Source organism: Lepisma saccharinum, chromosome 22, assembly GCF_977018435.1.
Source record: "Lepisma saccharinum chromosome 22, izLepSacc3.1, whole genome shotgun sequence".
Lineage (NCBI taxonomy): Eukaryota > Metazoa > Arthropoda > Insecta > Zygentoma > Lepismatidae > Lepisma > Lepisma saccharinum.
The window spans coordinates 2,615,448-2,635,531 of record NC_139250.1 but is presented as its reverse complement, the minus strand read 5'-3'; the positions used below and the strand labels follow the sequence as shown (position 1 = coordinate 2,635,531).

Below are 20,084 nucleotides of genomic sequence, written 5' to 3'. Positions count from 1 at the left end.
GGACCCTTGGCGTCGCGAATAGTTATATAAGAATTATCTTGCAATCAAGGGGTCTTGGGTTCGATTACTGATACATACTCATTTTAGCAGGCAGAGATTTGTATTTTTTAACTGTAGGTTCAGGATCCAGTTCCAATAATATAGTCTATTTGACAGTGGTGGGACCAGAAATGAGTTGGCAAGAGTGGAAGAGGCAAAATTGAGGCGAGAACATTTTCTGAATTCTGAGATACCCCTAAATACAATACCATACGAAAATCTTAAATTAAAATGATCGCCCCCTATACACACACTCCTTGGTGCTGTCACTGTTATCTGAACATAAAGCAAATTAACTTTGTCAGTAATCTACCGGCCAAAATTTGATAATTTTCCCAGTACTATCTCTACGAACAAAAGCGTTTAGTGTCTCGAAAGGTTTAGATAAGTTCTCTTTGCATAATTTTGGTGAACCCCCAGGAAAATTATGCACGAGCCGCGCCTGGTTTTACCATAGAGTATAGATTAATATAGAGGAAACAGGGTAAGAAATTTTGTACTATAGAGCATAGATTAATTTAGAGGAGGCAAAGTAAGAAATGTTATACCATTGAGTATAGATCAATATAGCGGAAGGAAATGATGATTATTAATTGATTAATTTGGTGTTTTAAGTCCACTTTATGAACAGTAAAGCTAATCGAGACTGGTTCTACAGTGTAAAGCGGAATCTGAACACTATGTGCCTCCTCCGGGTATTGAACCCGAGACCCCTTGATTACAAGGCGATGATGCTGCCACTACACTATCGGCGAGACCCTGAAAGAAAGAAAGGTTGTACCATAGGGTAATTTGTTTAACCATAAAGTGTAGTTTAGTATAGAGGATGCAAAGTAAAAAATGTAACATAGATTATAGAGCAATATACAGGAAGCAAAGTAAGAAATGTTGTACCATAGAGTATAGATTAATATAGAGAAAGCAAGGTGATAAGAAATGTTGTACCATAGAGCATAGATTAGTATAGAGGAGGCAAAGTAAGAAATGTCGTACCATAAAGTATAGATTAATATAGAGAAACTAAGGCAATTAGTGTTGTACCATTGAGAAAACAAAGTAAGAAATTTCCCATATGTATGGAATGGTATAGAGGAAGCAAACTGAGATATCCTGTACCATAGAGTAGAGATTAATTTAGAGGAAGCGAAGTAAGAAATGTTGTACCATAGAGTGTACATTAATATAGAAGAAGCAAGGTTAGAAATGTTTTACAAGAGTATAGATTAATATAGAGGTAAGAAATGTTGTACCATAGAGCATAGATTTGTATAGAGGAGGGAACATAAGAAATGTAGTACAGTCAACGGCAAAGATAATGGAGTGCAAATTGTCCGCCACTATTTTCAATACTTCTTAATTGTACATCCTGTGTTGTTTTAAGGCATGAAAATATGTTGCTTCCAAGCAGCCATTGTTCTCTGCTTATTAACGTCACTATTTCAATTTATTGTCATCACATTTGTGTAATACATTCAATTCTAAGATAAATACATGCCAAAAGTGGGCATTAACCTGTATTGTACTAATTCTGGGGTGTTCGGGAAAAAAAGTACTTGCAGGTAGTTTTTTATGTTCATTCTTTAAATAGCAAACATTGTAGACATGATATACATATTAGATCATCTCTGTTTAAAACCTTTGCATATGCCCAACATAAAATTTATACATATAAATGCTCTAATGATTCAGACTTAAAAGAGAGCAACAGAAAATCACAGTTTGTGGCTTGTACCTTTTTTCAAACACACTAGAATTAACTATGTCTGGCATCAGTGGCACAGAGAGAGGGTTAATGATTTAATTTAGTTAGAAATTCCAATTCATTCTATTTAAATTTGTTTATGCATTATTGCTTTTAATCACTCTGGCAGAAATAAAACCAATATAATTGAACTTAAGGAAACAAAACAGTACTGTTTGTGATATGAACAATCATCATGATGCTAGGCTTACACTATTGTGCTTACTGCCACTGCCATGAGTGTTGCAAATTTTTTATTATAAATTTCCTTGCACATGACAATTCATCAGGACATGTCCTATACTTCTCTTTCTCTCTTATTTTCTCATAATTAATTGTCAAGGATATTGTAGAAACTGGAAAACTGGATCTTAAGTGTCAAACAATTTCTCGTGATGGGGTTGTACGGACTTGTGCTATGCTTTTCTCATACCGACCCAAACATTTCAGTCAAATTTTGCCCAATTCTATTTTTATTGCACAGTGAAAAAACTATTGACCTTTAGAAGGAGGACATGGAAAACACCTCAACAGAAGATTAAGTAATAAGAAAAAACACAATTAGTTTGTGGAAGCTGTGTATTTTCACTCTTAAAATACATTTGTCATTTTTAAGTTATTTTGTTCATAACAGACGTTGGCCGTGAACAACACTAAGTAAACAACAATTGCTGTGAATGACAACAAAGGAAACAAACACAGTGGAGAACTCATGTTAGGAACCTAATAATGAAACAAAATAGTTTTTTACCTTCTCATCCATAAAAGAAAATAGCAAGCTGCCTTCGATGTATACATAAAAAACTGGTCGGAACAATTATGACAAAAATAAAGAAATATCAAACTGGTTCTTGTCCCTTTGTAATAAATTCATTAATTTTCATTAACACTACAATGTACTTTTCTTCCAATATGATTACAGTGAGTTAAAATTCAACAGTAGTAACATTTTCATAGAAAGAACATGTGGTAGAAAATCTTGCTTAAAGATTATGTAGGATCAGTTTACCAAGAAAGGTATCACAGGATATATATTTTTATAATTCTACTTTCAACATCCATTACAACGTGCTTAGCTAGCTACTGTATGAAATGAGAAATACATGGGATGTCTTGACGAAAAAAAAAAACATTTTTGTTGTAACCAGCATACATTTATAGATAGAGTGCAAAAGTGTCACAATTTTTTTTTACCATGAAGAAGTTCTACCTCGACATTATGCTCAACAACACATTAAAAACTTTGCATTTTTTACATATAATTAAAACGGTTCATACAACAGCAATATACAACAAAGCTTCTACCATTCTTTTATGCTAACAAAGTGTCACAACAAGAAAGGTGAGGAACTGTGAAGCCATTAAAAAATATGAAGTATTAATGACGTTCTCTTTTTTTTTTTCCTTTTGGGAACAACGATATATCTAAACACACTCATTCTACACACGACAAGTAATACTGAAGTGTTTTTTCCTTTCTTCTGCATACTCCATGAGGGGAACGATCGATGCTATTATGCAAAAACATCATCCTTTCTTCTTTTTAGAACACCACTAGCATGATTTCCATGCTGACTACAATACATGCTCGCTTCGTTTATGAAGTGAAATGACACCATGTGTACGTAGGATAATTTAAGATGCTTCCTCACGCATGCAAACACATCCCAGACTACAAGCATACGTACATACATGCACGCACGACACACACACGAAGGGAAATGGACAATTTGCATAAGGGGGTTTGCAAATCTTACCACCATTTCTTTCTAATCTTTTTAGTTTCAATTTGTAACGAGATTTCATCTCATTTGAGGAGAAAATGTGTTTCCTGCAGTTTCTTCATATTGTTTTTCATTGAGTCTCCATTGTGTTTTCCTTGTATTTTCTGTTAAATGAGATCCATTTCTTTCCATCTGTAGTTGTTGGAATCTCACTTGCATTAGTTGTCATCCAGCTTTCTATCTTTTTGATTTGTGACAGTTAATTCCTGAAATACCAGAAGCGACCAGCTGATTCGATCTGCCAGGGGGAGACGCGTCCCTCCTAGTCCATTCGGATCTTACTTCTGGTATTTCTTAACTGTCATACAAAGTCCATGTCCGCCTTCAGCAGTTTCTTTCGCTTCTCAATCTGTCGTTCAAGCAGCTTCTTCAACTCGGAGAATATAAACACCGTGGATGTCAGTGCAACCAAGAACAGGATATCTGGAAGAGCAACAAGTCTTGAAGGAAACACAGACATACAATTTCTTATGATATGAGGATGTATGCAGTTAGGGATGGCATCAAGACAAAGATGAGACAGATTTAGTAATGCAGACCACCAGTGTGCAAAAAAATGACACTTTTATTTTTATTCCATGAATGCTTTGAGGAACAATCACCAAACTAGTCACCAGTATCAACCCACTGCAGTATTTGGTTTCAAAGCCCTTAGCATCAATCACAGCATGACACCTACATGGCATCGATCACCGACTCAAGGATCGTGCCCCATTCTGCCTTCAGCTTGGGAGGCTGTTTGGCATCTCAAGATCGGGCATCTGCAGAGTTCTACGGTGGACCAAGGTACGGGGAAGCATTGTCAAGATGCCCAAGCCCACGATGCCGAGTACGACAGTTCCCTGTACGATAGGAGCATTCTGCATGCTGCCTGTGCCAACCCCTGCCTGTCTTCAAGGGGCATTACTCGGGAAATAACAGCAACAGGAGTAAAGCCACCATCCGTGGGTGCTGTGAAGCGGTGGCTGAGAATGGGGGGAATGTTCGGATGTTGGCCTGTGAATGAGCTGTTGATCTCCCTCGATAACAGGAAGGTCAGACTGAAGTGTGCGAAGGAGCACCTGACGTGGACATGGAGCCAGTGGATCTACGTGCTGCACACTAATGGGAGTAAGTACAGTCTCTGCAACGGACGGTGGGGAGTGAGTATGATGTCCCAAAGGCAAAAGGTACGCCCCCAAGTACCAACTGCTTACCGCCAAGCATGACTGTGGGAAATGTACTGGAGTGAGGGTGCTTCTCTGCACTTGGATGGGTCCCCTCCGCCGTATCAAGGGCAACATGGAGGGTTACATGTACAGAGACATTCTCGTGAATGTCACGTACCCTTTCGCTCATCACAACCTCTGACATGGCTTCATCCTGCAGGAGGTCAATGACTCGAACCACACATCTGGGATGGGCCAAGAGTGAATCAACCAAAATCACATGACTCGCACGAAGTGGCCAAGCCAGTCAGGACTTGAATCCCATGAAGCACATGTAGGATGAGTTGGGAGTGACGTTTGAAGCACAAGGCAGCCAAGAATGCCAAAGAGATGTCCAGGTGAAGAAAGAATGAGATGACTGTTTCCATGCCACACAAGTGCCAGCCAGCCTGTGATTGACGCTAAGGGCTTTGAAATCACATACTAGAGTGTGTTCATACCAATGGCTAGTTTGGGGATTGTTGCTCAAAGCATTCATGTATTACAGTGATAAGAAAAGTGTCATTTTTTGGTCAGGTTGAAAAATACAATAAAGAACCACCTGTTGATTCACATTCACCTACCTTGCTGCCTAACATAAAAATTTCCCTTGAATCTATGAAGTCTGCAAAATCTTTGCAGCCCCGGTACAAGTCTTGCTCATACCTGCATTTTTTTGTTTAAATTTCATCCCTAACCCAAAATGGTACATTCCAGAGTTTTACATTTTCCCACATTATAATTCGATCTTCATGGTCCCAATAATGCTATAAAATTTTCCCAGATATTACATTTTAAGCTTTTTCAAGTTAGTCCCCTGAAAAACGTAAAATTGAGGTTCCACCCTACTGGAAGAACCCACACTAACAAAAACCTGTTAACTACAATCTCTCTTACCTGTAACCGTGAGAGCCTCTGTCTGGAACACCTTTTGCAGGGGAGGGAAATAAATTACCAGCATCTGCCCCACAACTGACAGCGTCACAGCCAGAAGGAACATTCGGTTGGTTGTGAGACCAATGGTGAAGATCGATTTACTCTGAAAAACAGATGCAAAGTTACATTAACATTTTTCACATATTGTTTCTCAACGATACTAACACTGCAAGGGTGAAAAATAGCCAAAGGGTCAAAATTGTTGACTTGCATGACCAAAACAAACTGCTCAATTTAATTACAGTCTATTAATATGTAAGGAGCCACAGTGGTATAGTGGTCTGACTGCCATGTGGAAGACCCGGGTTTGATTCCCAGAATGGGTAATCCAAGGTTTCATTTTTTCCCCTGCATAAAACAGACGTGGGGTTCAACAAGCCTCAAATAAATGGATACCTGGAGGGTAGAGGCAACCGGAGCATGGTGATGGTCACATCAACTCTAAAATTGCTAAGATCGAGAATGTGTGTGGCCTTAACCCCCCTCATCCCCAAAGGGTACCTTCATGAAAAGGTGCAATATACACTATAATACATTAACATTGTAAAAAGTAAAACTGAGATTTCATTTGCAAATAAATACAGAGTGCGACAAAAAAACTTAACTGAAGCTGAACTCATTTATTTCTGAGAAGTACGCAACTGCATGATACAGTATACTTCATATCAAACAATTACATGTACAACATGTTTTTCACCATTATTGACAACGTATTCCATTCATCTTATCATATCTTGAACCATGTTGGAACACTGATCTCACGTTTAATTTCATGCAGAATCTGTACGAGCGTGCACCAATTTCCTTCACTATTCGACGAACACTTGTTTCTTCAATTTGAAGTTCAAGGGACATACTTTTTTTTTTGGCGTGAAGGTCGGCTGTGGATTTATATGAAAATAAACTTGCAAAACTTTGTGTAATACACGACCGACATTATAATTTGTTCTTTGTGAGTGTCCCTTCATGCAGGCACTTGGTGAAGAACAGTGGCATGCGGTGCTAAATCAGGCAGGGGAACAGGTGACCTGCACTTGCCCCTCCCCTGATATAATGTAAAGAAAACATTAAAAACAAAATTGTTGATGCGCAACAAAGAAAAAATAATAAAAACAATTTATGAGTCATCAGAGAAAAAAAAATGTTTTGTCGAAACCTGTTTCATCTCTCTATTTGTAGATTAAGTTGACATTTTTTGTAGAGTTGAGCATTCTTGTACTTCAAACGTCCTCAATGCAATAATGGCAATCAGATGGCCAAGTTTTTTCATGTCGTACCCTAGATTTGTAAAAATTGTGACAAAACCCGAACTGTTCCAAACTCCCTTCTCAGGAACAAACAAACAAGAACAACAATAATTTGCCACTGGAAGAGTATCCAGTTAATCATTTTACAGAGTTGTAGTAACTTGTTTGAAAATGCCTTGTGTACGATTTCGTTTTAGTTTTTAATTCGGTTTGGATAGGTGTTCGTTTGCTGTCTTTTCTGTACAGTTAAATTAACTAAAAGCTTTAGCCGGTTGATCATACAACATTCACAACCCTACGCTCGCAACATTCGCTTTCTTGTTCTGCCGTTGCGTGCGTCTTGGGGCTGGTGGAACAGGTGGACGCGAGCTGTTTCCTCGGAAGCTATTTCCCAGCGTTTAGCAAAGGCATTTAGCAGACACTTAGACTGTAGAAGATTTTTCCAGTTTGTTACGACTGGCAGATGCAATTTTGCAATGAGATCAGGAAACTATAGACTTCCTACACTCAAAACTATCACTACAACGTGATTAAACTTTAGCACATAGCAAAACCTCGAAAAAAAAAAACTAATTCGCTATGTCTCTCGTAGGGAACAGCTAGAGTTCAGCTTCCGTGGTGGAAGGTGGCACCATGAGGATTGTCAGACAGCAGAGGGTGGGACGATGAGGGTAGGTGAAGTAAACAAACGTCCAGTCACGGTGAAAGTTTTTCTTTAGAAGAAAGAAGTGTTCTTATTATGTTATTATAGATAATTTAAATAGCTAAAAAGGGCAATAAGTAGAAGGGAACAGCCTGTTCCCTCTGTTCCATGGAGGGACCGCCACTGGTGAAGAACCATAATGACTGGTTGCTTGGGGTAACTTGAGGCAAACACTACTCACTGATTGCATTAAAAAAACAGTCACCAATTTCTTCTTTGTTCAACCTTAGTTGTCCTCTAACCCAACATACTAACATATTGTTTGGAGAGACAAGAAGCTTTAAGTTTTTTTTTTTTGCCGCACCCAGAATTATCTAACATCTAACACCCCACGGCCAGTCATTGCACACTGAACACAAAATCATATTTATATACTTATATACAGATACTACACGTTTTAGTTTTGTACTAAAATAAATGAACATTAATGGAGTGTCATCTTGTGAATGCCATCAGGGAGGCTCACGTAGGGGTATAAACTATAACCTGGAAAACACTGCAATCCAAAAATTCACAAAATGGAAACATTGGAAACTTGTAGTATTGTGGAAATACAACAAAACGGGAGACTCACCTGAGACCGGCAACTAAGAGCATTGAACATGTCGAAAAAGACAAAACATGTGAATGTCATGGTAGTATCCCTGGGGGTGATTTTGTTGTCACTCATCTGGAAAACAAACAAAACAATACATCACAATTTCATAAGCAACATATGTATGTAATATTATAAATTATTTCAGTCCAATTTGAATGTACACTCCTGTTCAGATAAAGTGTAACATACTTCAACTGTTCATCCTTATAAAATGTGCCACTTCGATCCTAACAATATTTTTTTTGGGCAGTATGGAAAATGATTCAATTTTCTTGTGTACTGACGAAGCAGTATAGGTACAAAGGAAACCCCATTTTTAATTGATCCTATAATTCATTCTGGTGAAGGTGTTACGCATAAGCTCTGTAGATATGCAGTCAAGAGAAAATTGAAAAACAATGCATCTTGTATTCCCTTCAATTTTTTCCCATTACCTTGCTTCTCTGCCAAAAAGGAATATAAATTATAGTGAATTTTAGGATATGTTTAAATTAGGGTTGAGACAAAATCAGTATATCAGTATTGCCCAACAGTGGTATCCGCATTAAAAAGTATCCGTTGGATGTTATTTACACATACTTTTCCAACATTTTGGTGTTTTGCGGGGACTGCAAAAATGCCAAACAACAGTTCGCAGAATCTAGTTATCCAGGGAATTGGATCAAATTATTTGTTTTTCATTTATTTTGTTGTGATATTGTGGGAAAAACAGCATTTTATGATTACATAACAGGTATTTTGATATTGTATTGTAATTCTTGAATATTCTGATGCTTATACATGCAGTGGAAAATCACTCACTAATATTGATAAATGTCCCACACCCATGGCCGTAGGCAGGAAAAAATTTCGGGGGGGGGGAATTCATAATTGTTCACATGGTAACGTCACCAGAAATTTTAATAGAAATAATAATAATTATTATTGAGGGGTCTTTCCTACTCAATCCATCAGATGAGTCAATATGCAGCACAACTGCCTTTTATTTATTTATTTTATTTTTATTTATTTTATTTTGTAGTGTGTACTGAAACGCACAGTTATTATATTTTGTTATTAAATTTTAGACACCTTCAAAAATAGCTTTAAAAGTTAGAAGGGAATTTCAGTTCTAAAGTTTGTTGTTTGACCTCTCACATAAAACTTAATTTTTGAATTTTGAAAACTGTGGAATTATTTATTCTTTGGACAAAAAAACAAAAGTTGTTCCTATCTTGTAACATAAATTAATCAGTTCGGTTTCCTGGAAATTTTAAATGCTTGGTTACAAAACTGGAGTGTAAATTTTGAAGTTTGAATTTCATTAATTTCAATCGATTTTTGATCAAATTATATCAAACAAGGAAAAAAAAGTAAAAATAAAAATAACAACAAAACAAATAACGCAATTTTTCTTCGGTTATTCTGTTCAAATATTAAATGACTGAGCTCTATTTCTGTTATTAACAATAAAAAACAAATGTTCTGCTATTTTGTAATTTGCAATAAACAATGCCAATTCCATAGGGGCTCTACGGACTGGTTCGATCCTCCTCCTGTTGGTCATAATTGTTACTATACTTAACAAACAGCATTATATACAACCACTTTGCACTATGCAATTACATGTGTTTCATGGGACCGCATATATGTTGCATGTATGTACTACATCGACCTATGGGTGGAGGAGGATAGTGAACGTAACACACTACGAAGCTGGGGGCTCTGCGTTTGAATTCCTGTCAAGGGGGATTAAAACCTTATCAAACAGGTAATTTAAAAGTTGGAAAGGGAATTTTGGGGCCATCATTTTGGGAAATAAGACAGCCAAAGTGAAAGGGGCCACGGGTGAGCTGCGATTCCAAGAATAAAAGAGGTTTCGCTCAAGTTTCAGGAATTGGCAATGTGTGAAAATTCTAGCTCGATCGTCTCGACATTGTCTCTATGAATTTTTGTGAAGTTGCAGATTTTGGTTTCTGAACTTCCATTAATCCAACATGCCAGAAGTTCCGGAGGGGGGGGGGGGGAGAGAGAGTTGAACCCTAAAAAAAACACCATGCAGTGTAAGGTGCAACCTTTGGGCTTCGGCTGCAGGATGCTTGCAGGTTCGTCTCCTGAGGAAACCGTAACAACTTTTCTCCCAAGATTTCAGCCTGTGTATGGGACCGGTGCGAGTAGCGTAACCCAGACATAGAAAACCTACGACAACGACTGGGGTTTGTCGTGTTGCCCACACGTCACCCTGCTGGTTGGATGATTGTCCACCTCTGCTGAGGCATGTGGGAGTGAGGTCGACAGTCAGTAGGTAGGCTCTAGCCCTCGTGGGCTGCTATGCCCCAGGTTATTAATATTGATAAATATTTTGGACAACTTTCACTTGCTACAATTTTCAAACATTGCTATCTTTAATGGTGGGAATCAGACAAGTTTTGATGATTCCATAACAAGGGCAACTTTTCTCTAGACTAGAAATAGTCACTCTCCTTACCTCTCTTTTGAAGACCCAGAGAGTCCCACTGATGATGATGAGGGCCGACAGGAGAACATTTACCACAAGAGATCGGGTTATCATCGGTTGTTGGACATTGCGCGGCTTCTGCTTCACTACATCTTTATCCACTGGCTCAACACCCAGGCTGGAAGAAAAGAACAAGGGTGCATGAGAATAAGTTACGGTTTCACACAAATTACACTGAAAAATCATTATCATAAAAGTGTCAACATTGTAATGTTAACCTTGACTCAATTAAATAACTGCTTGCACCATATTTGTTTGAAGCTATGTTCAGATAGCAGTTTAACGTGGAATGTGCCTCCACTTGGGATTAAACTTGAGACCCGTTGATTACAAGACAACACCATCAGGGAAGCCCTTTTTATGCCAAGTGGTGTATAAAACAAGGTTCATAAAAACATGGCCCACAAATAGAAAAAAAGCCAATGTTACACCAGATTCCTGCCAGCATTATTATTTTTGTTATTTAGCGTCACTTTTCTGCCACTCTTGGCTAATCACTACAATGAAAATGAGTATTGATATGAAGGAGGACACATACCCAGGCTGGGATTTGAACATGGGACCCCTGGCATTGTAGCACACTGTGCTAAGATTTTCAGGATAAAAATTATAGGTAAGGAAGCAGAACCTATGAAGCCAGTGAAACATCAGCATTTTAACTATGTGGTTGGATCAAATAAAAACGGAACAGGGGATGTATTGAGTTATATTTATGTATGTGTGTGGTGACAACCTTGTGTCGAGGTAGAGTGGGAGGTAATGAAGGAAACCCCTACTGCTTATAGACTTGCACTAGATAGTCATGCGTGAGCACGTGATATGTGTAGGTGGTCGGGCAGCAGTATCAAATGGCCCAGCCTGTTGTCCTCTGGAGTGGATTAGCTGCATGACAACGTGCAGCCACATACGAGGTGTGGCTAGAAAAAAACCGGACTGTTGCTACAAAATCTTTTATTGGTAATTTTGTACAATACGAACATTATCCCCTTCAAAGTACTCCCCTGAACTATCGATACACCGCTCCATACAAATCTTCCATTTCTGGAAGCAGTGCTGGAAATCATTTTCTGAAACTATGTTCATGACTTCCATCGCTTTTGTTTTCACAGGTTCTATGGTCGTAAATCTGTTTTTTTTTCAGTGCTGATATGACCTTTGGGAATAAAAAAAGTCGCACGGAGTGATACCCGGTGAATAGGGTGGATGTTCTAACACTGGGATCCCATGCTTGGCCAAAAAAGCCTTGACTGACAATGCCGTATGGACAGGAGCATTGTCCTCATGAAGAATCCATGACTTGCTTTTCCACAAATCAGGTCGACGTCTTCTTACTCGCTCACAAAGGGTCGTCAGCATCTTAATGTAATAATGTTGGTTGTTTTGCAATAGCTCGAATACTCAAGCGACGATCCTCTCGAATCAATTCACCGACATTTGCAATGTTTGATTCCATTTTCGACGTGCAAGGCTGTCCAGGACGCGAGTCATCCGCAATCACTTCTCGTCCCTCTTTAAACCTTTGAAACCACTCAAACAATTGAGAGCGTGATAAACACTCATCTCCGTACACTTCCTTCAACAAAACATTAGGTTTCTGTTGCGGATTTTCCAAGTTTCATAAGAAACTTCACATTGATACGCTGTTCCACTTTCACACTTAACATTTTTCCGACGGAGCACAGATGTACGGTTCACTTCGTCGACGAGCTACAGCAGAACTGAGTGCCGCGCACCCTGGAAAATCACACAGTCGATAGGCAGGATATCACTTTATACACTCATGCACTGCTTGACCTTGACGCGCTTGCCGTTTGTCAATAGCAACATCAATCAGTTTTTTTTCTAGCCACACCTCGGACGTTAGCTGTTACAAACAATGCATTGGTGACGTTTGGGTGGACAGTGTTGGAACACCCCCCATGTAGCCCTGATATATCACCATGCGACTTCCATATCTTTGATCTGTTGAAAAAGGCATTCAAGAGTCGCTGCTTCCATTTGGACAATGAAGTCATGGACAATGTTCGCAACTGGTTCTGATCTCAGCCAAAGGAGTTCTACGAGCAGGGTATTCACTGCTTGGTGAAACAGTGGGACAAGTGCTTGGGTAACTTTGGAGATTACATTTGAAATAAACCTTGTTGATTTCATTCTGTTGCCCCTGTTCCATTTTAATTTGATCCACCCTAATATTTGCATGCAGAGTATGATTTATTGGTTTTACACAGGCAACGAAAAATATAACCTTGATGTAAGCCACACGTACTTTACTACAGTATTTTTTTATATGCTTAGATCCTTAGGAATGGGACGATCTTTCAGGTTTAAAAAAATGCATGTGTCGATAAAATATCCAAATTATGTTGATAGGATACTGGGAAGCAGAAAAAGACTTATCACCTTCCATCCATGTACTTGGATTGTCTTCTCTCCCAGAAGCTCAACACACTCACTCTTAAGACACTGTGCGTTCAAAACTGCAAAATCCATAACAATTCTTGAGCTTCTGTTGTCTTGATTCCCAGTCATGTGTGTCATTATAATATACAGAAACTCTTGTGAACCATAACTCTATTAAGTTAATTTGAACATGAATGGCTCCGAGTTTCAACAGAAATGAGAGAACTAAATCTAACCAGTAAGTTGGAGGATGGATGGAGGCCATTTACGTTTCACATTGACTTTCATAGCATTTATCATAATCTTTCTGCTTTGCCTTCCCAACAGAAACTACATGAAAGTGAAGAAAGTAATAGCATTTATTTGCAGACAAAGTAAACTCTACAATTTACAAATTAATTACATGACAGTTATTGAACAGACACATGGGACTTTACAAGAATGAACCCAGGTGAAATATTTGCTACAACTACTTAACGCCTACCTCTGAGCTGGAGGCCCATCCATAATAATGTTAATCCACAAGATCTGCATGGCATTTAGAGGGTTTGGAATGTGCATCAACGTAGCAAGTGCTATCAGAGACAGAGCAGCAATGCTTGTACTCAGCTGAAACCTTACGAAGTTTCTAATATTATAAAATATGGCTTTCCCTTCTTCTATGGCAGCACTGCAAGGAACAAATACAAGAGATTAGGAAAAAAAAAGGGTTGCAAAATTAAAGATGTAAAAAAGCTACATTTCTCACACACACACACACAAAAGGAAGGAAAGGAACTAATAGGGGAGATTAATACAATTGAAAGGAAATAGTAAATACACAAAATGAAAGTTTCTATATTTTGCAACATGGTTTCATTTTCAATAAAGAAAAGATAGCTGTGTACTTCAGTGTAGCCAGAAGATGAAAGATAATAGCAACAGGTGTTCTGCAACATGTGCCATCACCAGTGTTTCTCTTTGGTCGATAAGTGGGATGGAAAATGTTGAAAATATGTGGCCGGGATAGAAAAGGGGTGGGTGGGAATAGGTTGGTTTGATTGATTGAGTTGGTGTTTTAAGTCCACTTTATGCACAGTAAGGCTAATTGGGACTGGACCTACAATTTACAGTGGGATCCGAACCACCATGTGCCTCCACTGGGTATCGAACCTGGGACCCCTTGATTACAAGGCAACAACGGTAGGGAACAGGTTGCGATGGGTACTAAGCAGATAGGTTGAGTTTGGCAGTTATAGTTGCATGTGTAACTGATATGTAGGGTCTGCCCAGCATTTCCAGAAGGATGTGTTGGTTGATGGGATAAGACCGTGTGTAATGCTGAGTCAGAAATGTCGTTGAAGTTAGTGTTGTGGCTGTTTATGTCAACAAACAGCACCCATGGCTAGGCCAGGACTTGAACCAGGGAACTTCAGTGGCCAGTAAGAAAGTCGATCATGTTATATCTTTCATAGAGAAATCCCAACATTTGTACTAAGTGAAAAGCACGAAAAGTTTGATGTCATAGATGCAGTGGTTACAATGTAGACACATGTGAACCAAGCAATTATCATTATACAATAATAACAAGGTACTTACAAATAGTCCCTGTTCCAAAATCTGTACAGGTAGTTTTAACCCAGATGGTGGGTCACTTTTATATGCTTTAAATGCGTGGGAATAACTGCAGAAGATTCTGGAAACCAGGCCGAAACATCAAAAGAAATTGTGGAACAGGAACTGCTCACCTTGCCGATTTTATCCTTAATTGTCGAATGCTCGTTATGGGAACATTTAAGAAACTTATATTAAAATATATTAAAAACTTACGTTTTGCGAGTATCTATACTGCTTCTGCTACGTTTCGGGACGCCACTGCTCCCTTCTTCAGGCTGTTCACTTTTAGGTTATACTCAAATTCATAACCTCGTCGACCTTTTATTAGGTATAGGATATGGGATTGGTTAAGTGTGTGTGGTTAAACAGTACATACTTAACGAGGAAAACTTGGAAGTATTGCAATTGCAGCACACGCGGGCCGTGGCTATTTAGTTTTAAAAGTTTTAACGTTACAAGGGGCAGTTTTAATTAGGAAAACAGCATGGTAAAATTGACGCACACCTGTTATGGGTGTTAAGTATGTACTGTTTAACCACACACACTTAACCAATCCCATATCCTATACCTAATAAAAGGTCGACGAGGTTATGAATTTGAGTATAACCTAAAAGTGAACAGCCTGAAGAAGGGAGCAGTGGCGTCCCGAAACGTAGCAGAAGCAGTATAGATACTCGCAAAACGTAAGTTTTTAATATATTTTAATATTATAATTGTGAGTAATTTGCACAACTTTCATCATGAATTTAAGAAAGTGACTTGCATGTTTGCCTTAGGTATACAAAACCAGGAGCATAAAATGACACACAGCACATACATAGTTCTTAACAAAATTAACTACTTGAAGTGTAGTGTGCTCCTGGTTTTACACAATTAACAAACATGTTCTGTAAGTTTATTTATGTGAAAGTGACTTACATTATGGTTTGGAAATCGTCGTCTACTAGAATCATGTCTGCAGCTTCCTTGCACACATCTGTTCCATTTTTACCCATGGCGATGCCTATATCAGCTCTCTTCAGGGCAACACCATCATTCACACCATCACCAGTCATACCAACTATTACACCATTCCTCTGGAGAGCCTAGAAAAGAAAAAATAATTATGTAGGTTATATCATACTGAAGAAATTCATCAAACAAGTAATAAACAAAAATCATGTTTTAAGTTGTAAAATCTTTCAATATTTTTGTAGCTACGAAAGTACGACTATAAAAATCACACCCAATCTCTTCCTTCAGTCACTGCATCGTGTCCTATTGCTCCTAAGCTTTAAAGACTGGAATCTGGTGCTGTTGGTTTAATTGAGAATTGAACCCAGGATTCCTTGTATCTAAGGCAAGAATGGCAACTGTTTTGACACACAGAAGCCTCTGTAGAAAGAAATTAGAAAAATTCTACTTGACAAGAAATGTCAAATTGAAAACAACAGTGATTACATGATGAATGTGGTAAACGCAGTTTAAGGCATGAAGTTTTTTTAGTAAGTCTTACTACGAAGTCTTGAAACTTTCCTGGCGATGAATGATGAAAAGATTCTCTGGGGCTATCGACTAGGTAGTTACAGAAATTATGTAAATAAGGTTTGTAGCAAATTTTTCCAAGACAAGTCTCTAGGACAATTCATGTATTTACACGTTTGCACAAGAAGGCCACTACATTTAAGTTAAATTAAAGACCCACAAAACAAAGTTAAAACTAATAACGAGAAGGAAAACTGAACAGAAATTTACTGTTGGATAGGGGCATCAGGAGTGAGCCACATATTGACTCATGATAAACAAAGAAATCTTCTTTATCCAAACAATCATAACAATCATGGCATAAATAATATATAATTATAGTAAAATTGAGTAATGTATGTATTAATCCAAATATGTACCAACACAATGCAAAAAATGGCAATAGCCGATTACTGTAGTTGAAAATAGTTCAAAACATGACCCCTTTTCTTATAATATTTAATATGCAATTTCTACTGTAACTGCCTGAAATATTTAGTATATCAAACTGTAGTATGGCTAAACCACAACAAAATAAAAATTTCTTTATTGTCCTTTTGTTCTGTGTTCAAGAACCTATTTTTAGTGCACTTCCACATAAATATTGATTTTTCCAGAAAACAGTAAATTTCTATGACTTTCCAGAAAAACTAAATTCGCTGGCTTTTCCAGACTGATTAGTGTTAATTTTGAATGGTTACCAGTAAAGAAAAGAGCAATCAACTTGCAGTTCATGCACGGAACACATCCTGTTGTACATGTAATCTAGTACAAAGTAACTCCAAAAGTAATTGATAGTTACTTTCACAAAAGTACTTTGCAAAAAAAGGTAAAGGTAAAGTGTTCCCCTGTGCTTAGCACCACGCCATGAAGGCGTATAGGGGGTGTGGGGGTAACGCCCCACACTTTCTTGATCCGGTCGTGACTGGGGGTGATGTGATCAGCATCACGCCCCTGACCACCTTTACCCCCCAGGGTTTCCCCCAGGTACCCATGTTATTCGACGCTGGGTGGGCGCCGGGGCCGCTTCCATCGTTAGAAAAGTTCCTGGATTTGAACCGTCCGGGGATCGAACCCGGGACCTTTAGCATGGTAGTCAGACGCGTTACCGACTGAGCCACCGCGGCCACTGTACTTTGCAAACATCAATCAAATGGTTTATTGCCGTCACTCGGCAGTTATCAGGAATGTCAACACAGGTTTTCATAAATAAAACACCTCATAAACTGAAGGAAGAAATTATAACTAGGGGCATGCATATTTCGTTTTTGATGAAAACACAAAATGTGAAATAAATTTTTAATGGTTCTGAAAGGTGTGAGGTGCATTTTCCTATCCTGTTTTGTCACGAAATGATGCGAAATGAAATGCAAAATGCGAAATAGACTCTTAAACATGAAATTTAGAGTTTATTAACCGATGCAACACTTTCTGAAGTTTGAATTATCCTGAGAGTTATGCAATTCACGGGAAATTGATTAATTCTGCTGTAAATATTTGAGAAGTAAGAATGGACCCCTTTATACAGGAATAAATTTAACACTCTGGTAACTATGTAAATGTGCTACTAGAAGGGTTACGTTTATATTGTAAAAAGTGCAGTTATTAAATCAAATTTTGGATTATGTTCACAATTTTAAAACCAAAATGTCATTTTACGTACTGCTTTTGATCCATTTTTTTCACCGCTATAGCACCAAAATTATATTATACGAGGTGACACAAAAAAACCTAGATTGATTGCATAGTGAAAAACAGAAAGGAGTTGCAACAACAGTTTTGGTGACGTCATACGACACGCCTAGTCTATCTGTGCTGCAAGTTTCGACTCACCCGGTCTCGACAGTTGGGAGTATTACATCATTGAGTGAACACCTGCAACAGTGTTCTGCCAAAAAAATGTCTAGTGTGAAAAGTGAACAAAGAATAAACATCAAATTCCGTGTGAAACTTACTTTCATAGGTAAAGTTCCATGTCTCATCGCAAGTAACAACAAATTCCAACGAACTCGGCTCATTTCTAGTCTTTACGACACGGTTTTTGGTCATCTGGCAGAACTTTTGGTACAACCTTCACACAAATCTTCCGCATGTTCAATTCCCCTGTTAAAATGCGTCGAACAGCTTCCCTCTCCAAGTTAACTAATTCAGCCACTGCACGACCAATCGATCTTTGGTCACCTCGTATCACTTCAAGAACTCTTGCAATGTTTTGTTCCGTAATCGCAGTTCGTAGGTGCCCTGTACGTTCATTGTCATCCACACTGTCCCTTCCCTCTGAAAACCGTTCATGCCATTCAAACACGCGTGTCCTAGACGAAGTATCATCTCCAAAAGCCTCACTTAACATTTGGAATGTTTCTGTTGCCGATTTCTTAAGTTTCACAAGGAATTTGATGTTTCTTTGTTCACTTTTCACAATAGACATTTTTTCGGCAGAACACTGTGTTCACTCAATGACGTAATACTCCCTGCTGACAAGACCGGTTGAGTCCAAACTTGCAGCACAGATAGACTAGGGGTGTCGCATGACGTTACCAAAACTGTTGTTGCCAACTCCTTTTTGTTTTTTCACTTATGCAATCAATCTGTTTTTTTTGTGTCAGACCTCGTATTTACCGCTTTTGAACCCGAAATTGACTGTTTTTGTACCGAAATTTTGCTTTTTTATTTACCAAAAATGTGTGCCTCTAATTTTAACGCGCACTGAAGAATATTTAGCTTCTTAGTTCAAAGGCACCTACCTTTACTATGCAAAGTTTATGGCGAGGGGTGACCCTGTAGAAAACGCTCACATTCATGATGATCTGCTCCAGCTGGTGATCGCTCATTGCATCTATCTGGTCTCCTGACAACACCTGCATGCGGGTCACGTCCAAACCAATCATTGATGCTGCAAAGAAAAGGATCACGAATTCAGTGAATACAGCAGTTAACAACATTAAGGGGGATGAGGTACAGTTTCACGAATTTATTTAAATTCTGTCAACATGGGCACATATACATTAAAAAAGAGAGAAGACTGCAGTCTCCTCACATTACAGTTAGAAGGGGAACTTTGAGTTGATCATTAGGCTAGATAAATCATATCTTTAATAAATTTGTTCCGATTCCCATGTATTTCTTACAGAGAAAGACAACCTTGCTCTGAAACTTTGGAAGCCTTCAGACTGAAGCAACATGTGCTGCAGGCCATTGACAAATTCTAATAGTAGAAATAATAATAATCATTATGATTATAATTTTTATCATGTAGTAATAATTATTATAAACTAATAAAAACCAAATTTATTCCTAACAATTTATAATTATTATATCTTTGGAGTGAATATCTGATACAGTTAGTGTATTGAAATGTATAGTTATTCTACTTTGTTAACCTTAACACACCTTGTTCAAGATAAAAGTGCATTAAAAGTCTGGAGAGAAATTTTACTCAAAGAAAACACACAAAACTAATTATTGTAATTTTGAATATTGTGTACCTGGGAGGCCACTCTAAGATCCTGACAAAATTCAAGTATAATTCCCGGTTTTCAAGGTGAACTTTCCAAACATTCAAGGGCACAAACCGATGTTTTCTCCATTTCAACCTTACATATTACCACCACACTCCCCCACACACAAATACATTAACAATATACAGGGTCTGTGTGATTCCAATGTATCCATTCTAATTCAATTCAATTAAACGGTATATATAGGCTACTTTCAAAAAATATATTTCAGTTTACAGTTGTCACTTCACATACTCAGACTTGAAATACTACATCCACAAGCACAAGTCACAAACATTATGGGATATACTAACCTACGAAAAATTGTTAATTGTATAAAAATTTCAAACTGAAAT

General features: G+C 38.1%; 1 protein-coding gene across 4 annotated transcripts in view; it reads right to left on the bottom strand.

The window, feature by feature from the left end:
• Nucleotides 1-2,341: 2,341 nt before the first annotated feature.
• Nucleotides 2,342-20,084, bottom strand: part of SPoCk (secretory pathway calcium atpase) — a 70,256-nt gene continuing 52,513 nt past the window's right edge. For all 4 annotated transcript variants that reach the window (XM_083144008.1, XM_083144009.1, XM_083144007.1 and 1 more), the window contains exons 15-21: nucleotides 18,976-19,124; nucleotides 15,647-15,813; nucleotides 13,617-13,802; nucleotides 10,703-10,850; nucleotides 8,212-8,307; nucleotides 5,649-5,790; nucleotides 2,342-3,987 (exon numbers count right to left, since the gene is read on the bottom strand). In XM_083144008.1, coding sequence (XP_083000134.1) covers nucleotides 3,866-3,987; nucleotides 5,649-5,790; nucleotides 8,212-8,307; nucleotides 10,703-10,850; nucleotides 13,617-13,802; nucleotides 15,647-15,813; nucleotides 18,976-19,124 — 1,010 coding nt within the window. In that variant the 3' untranslated portion in view covers nucleotides 2,342-3,865. The remainder of the gene's footprint in view (nucleotides 3,988-5,648; nucleotides 5,791-8,211; nucleotides 8,308-10,702; nucleotides 10,851-13,616; nucleotides 13,803-15,646; nucleotides 15,814-18,975; nucleotides 19,125-20,084) is intronic.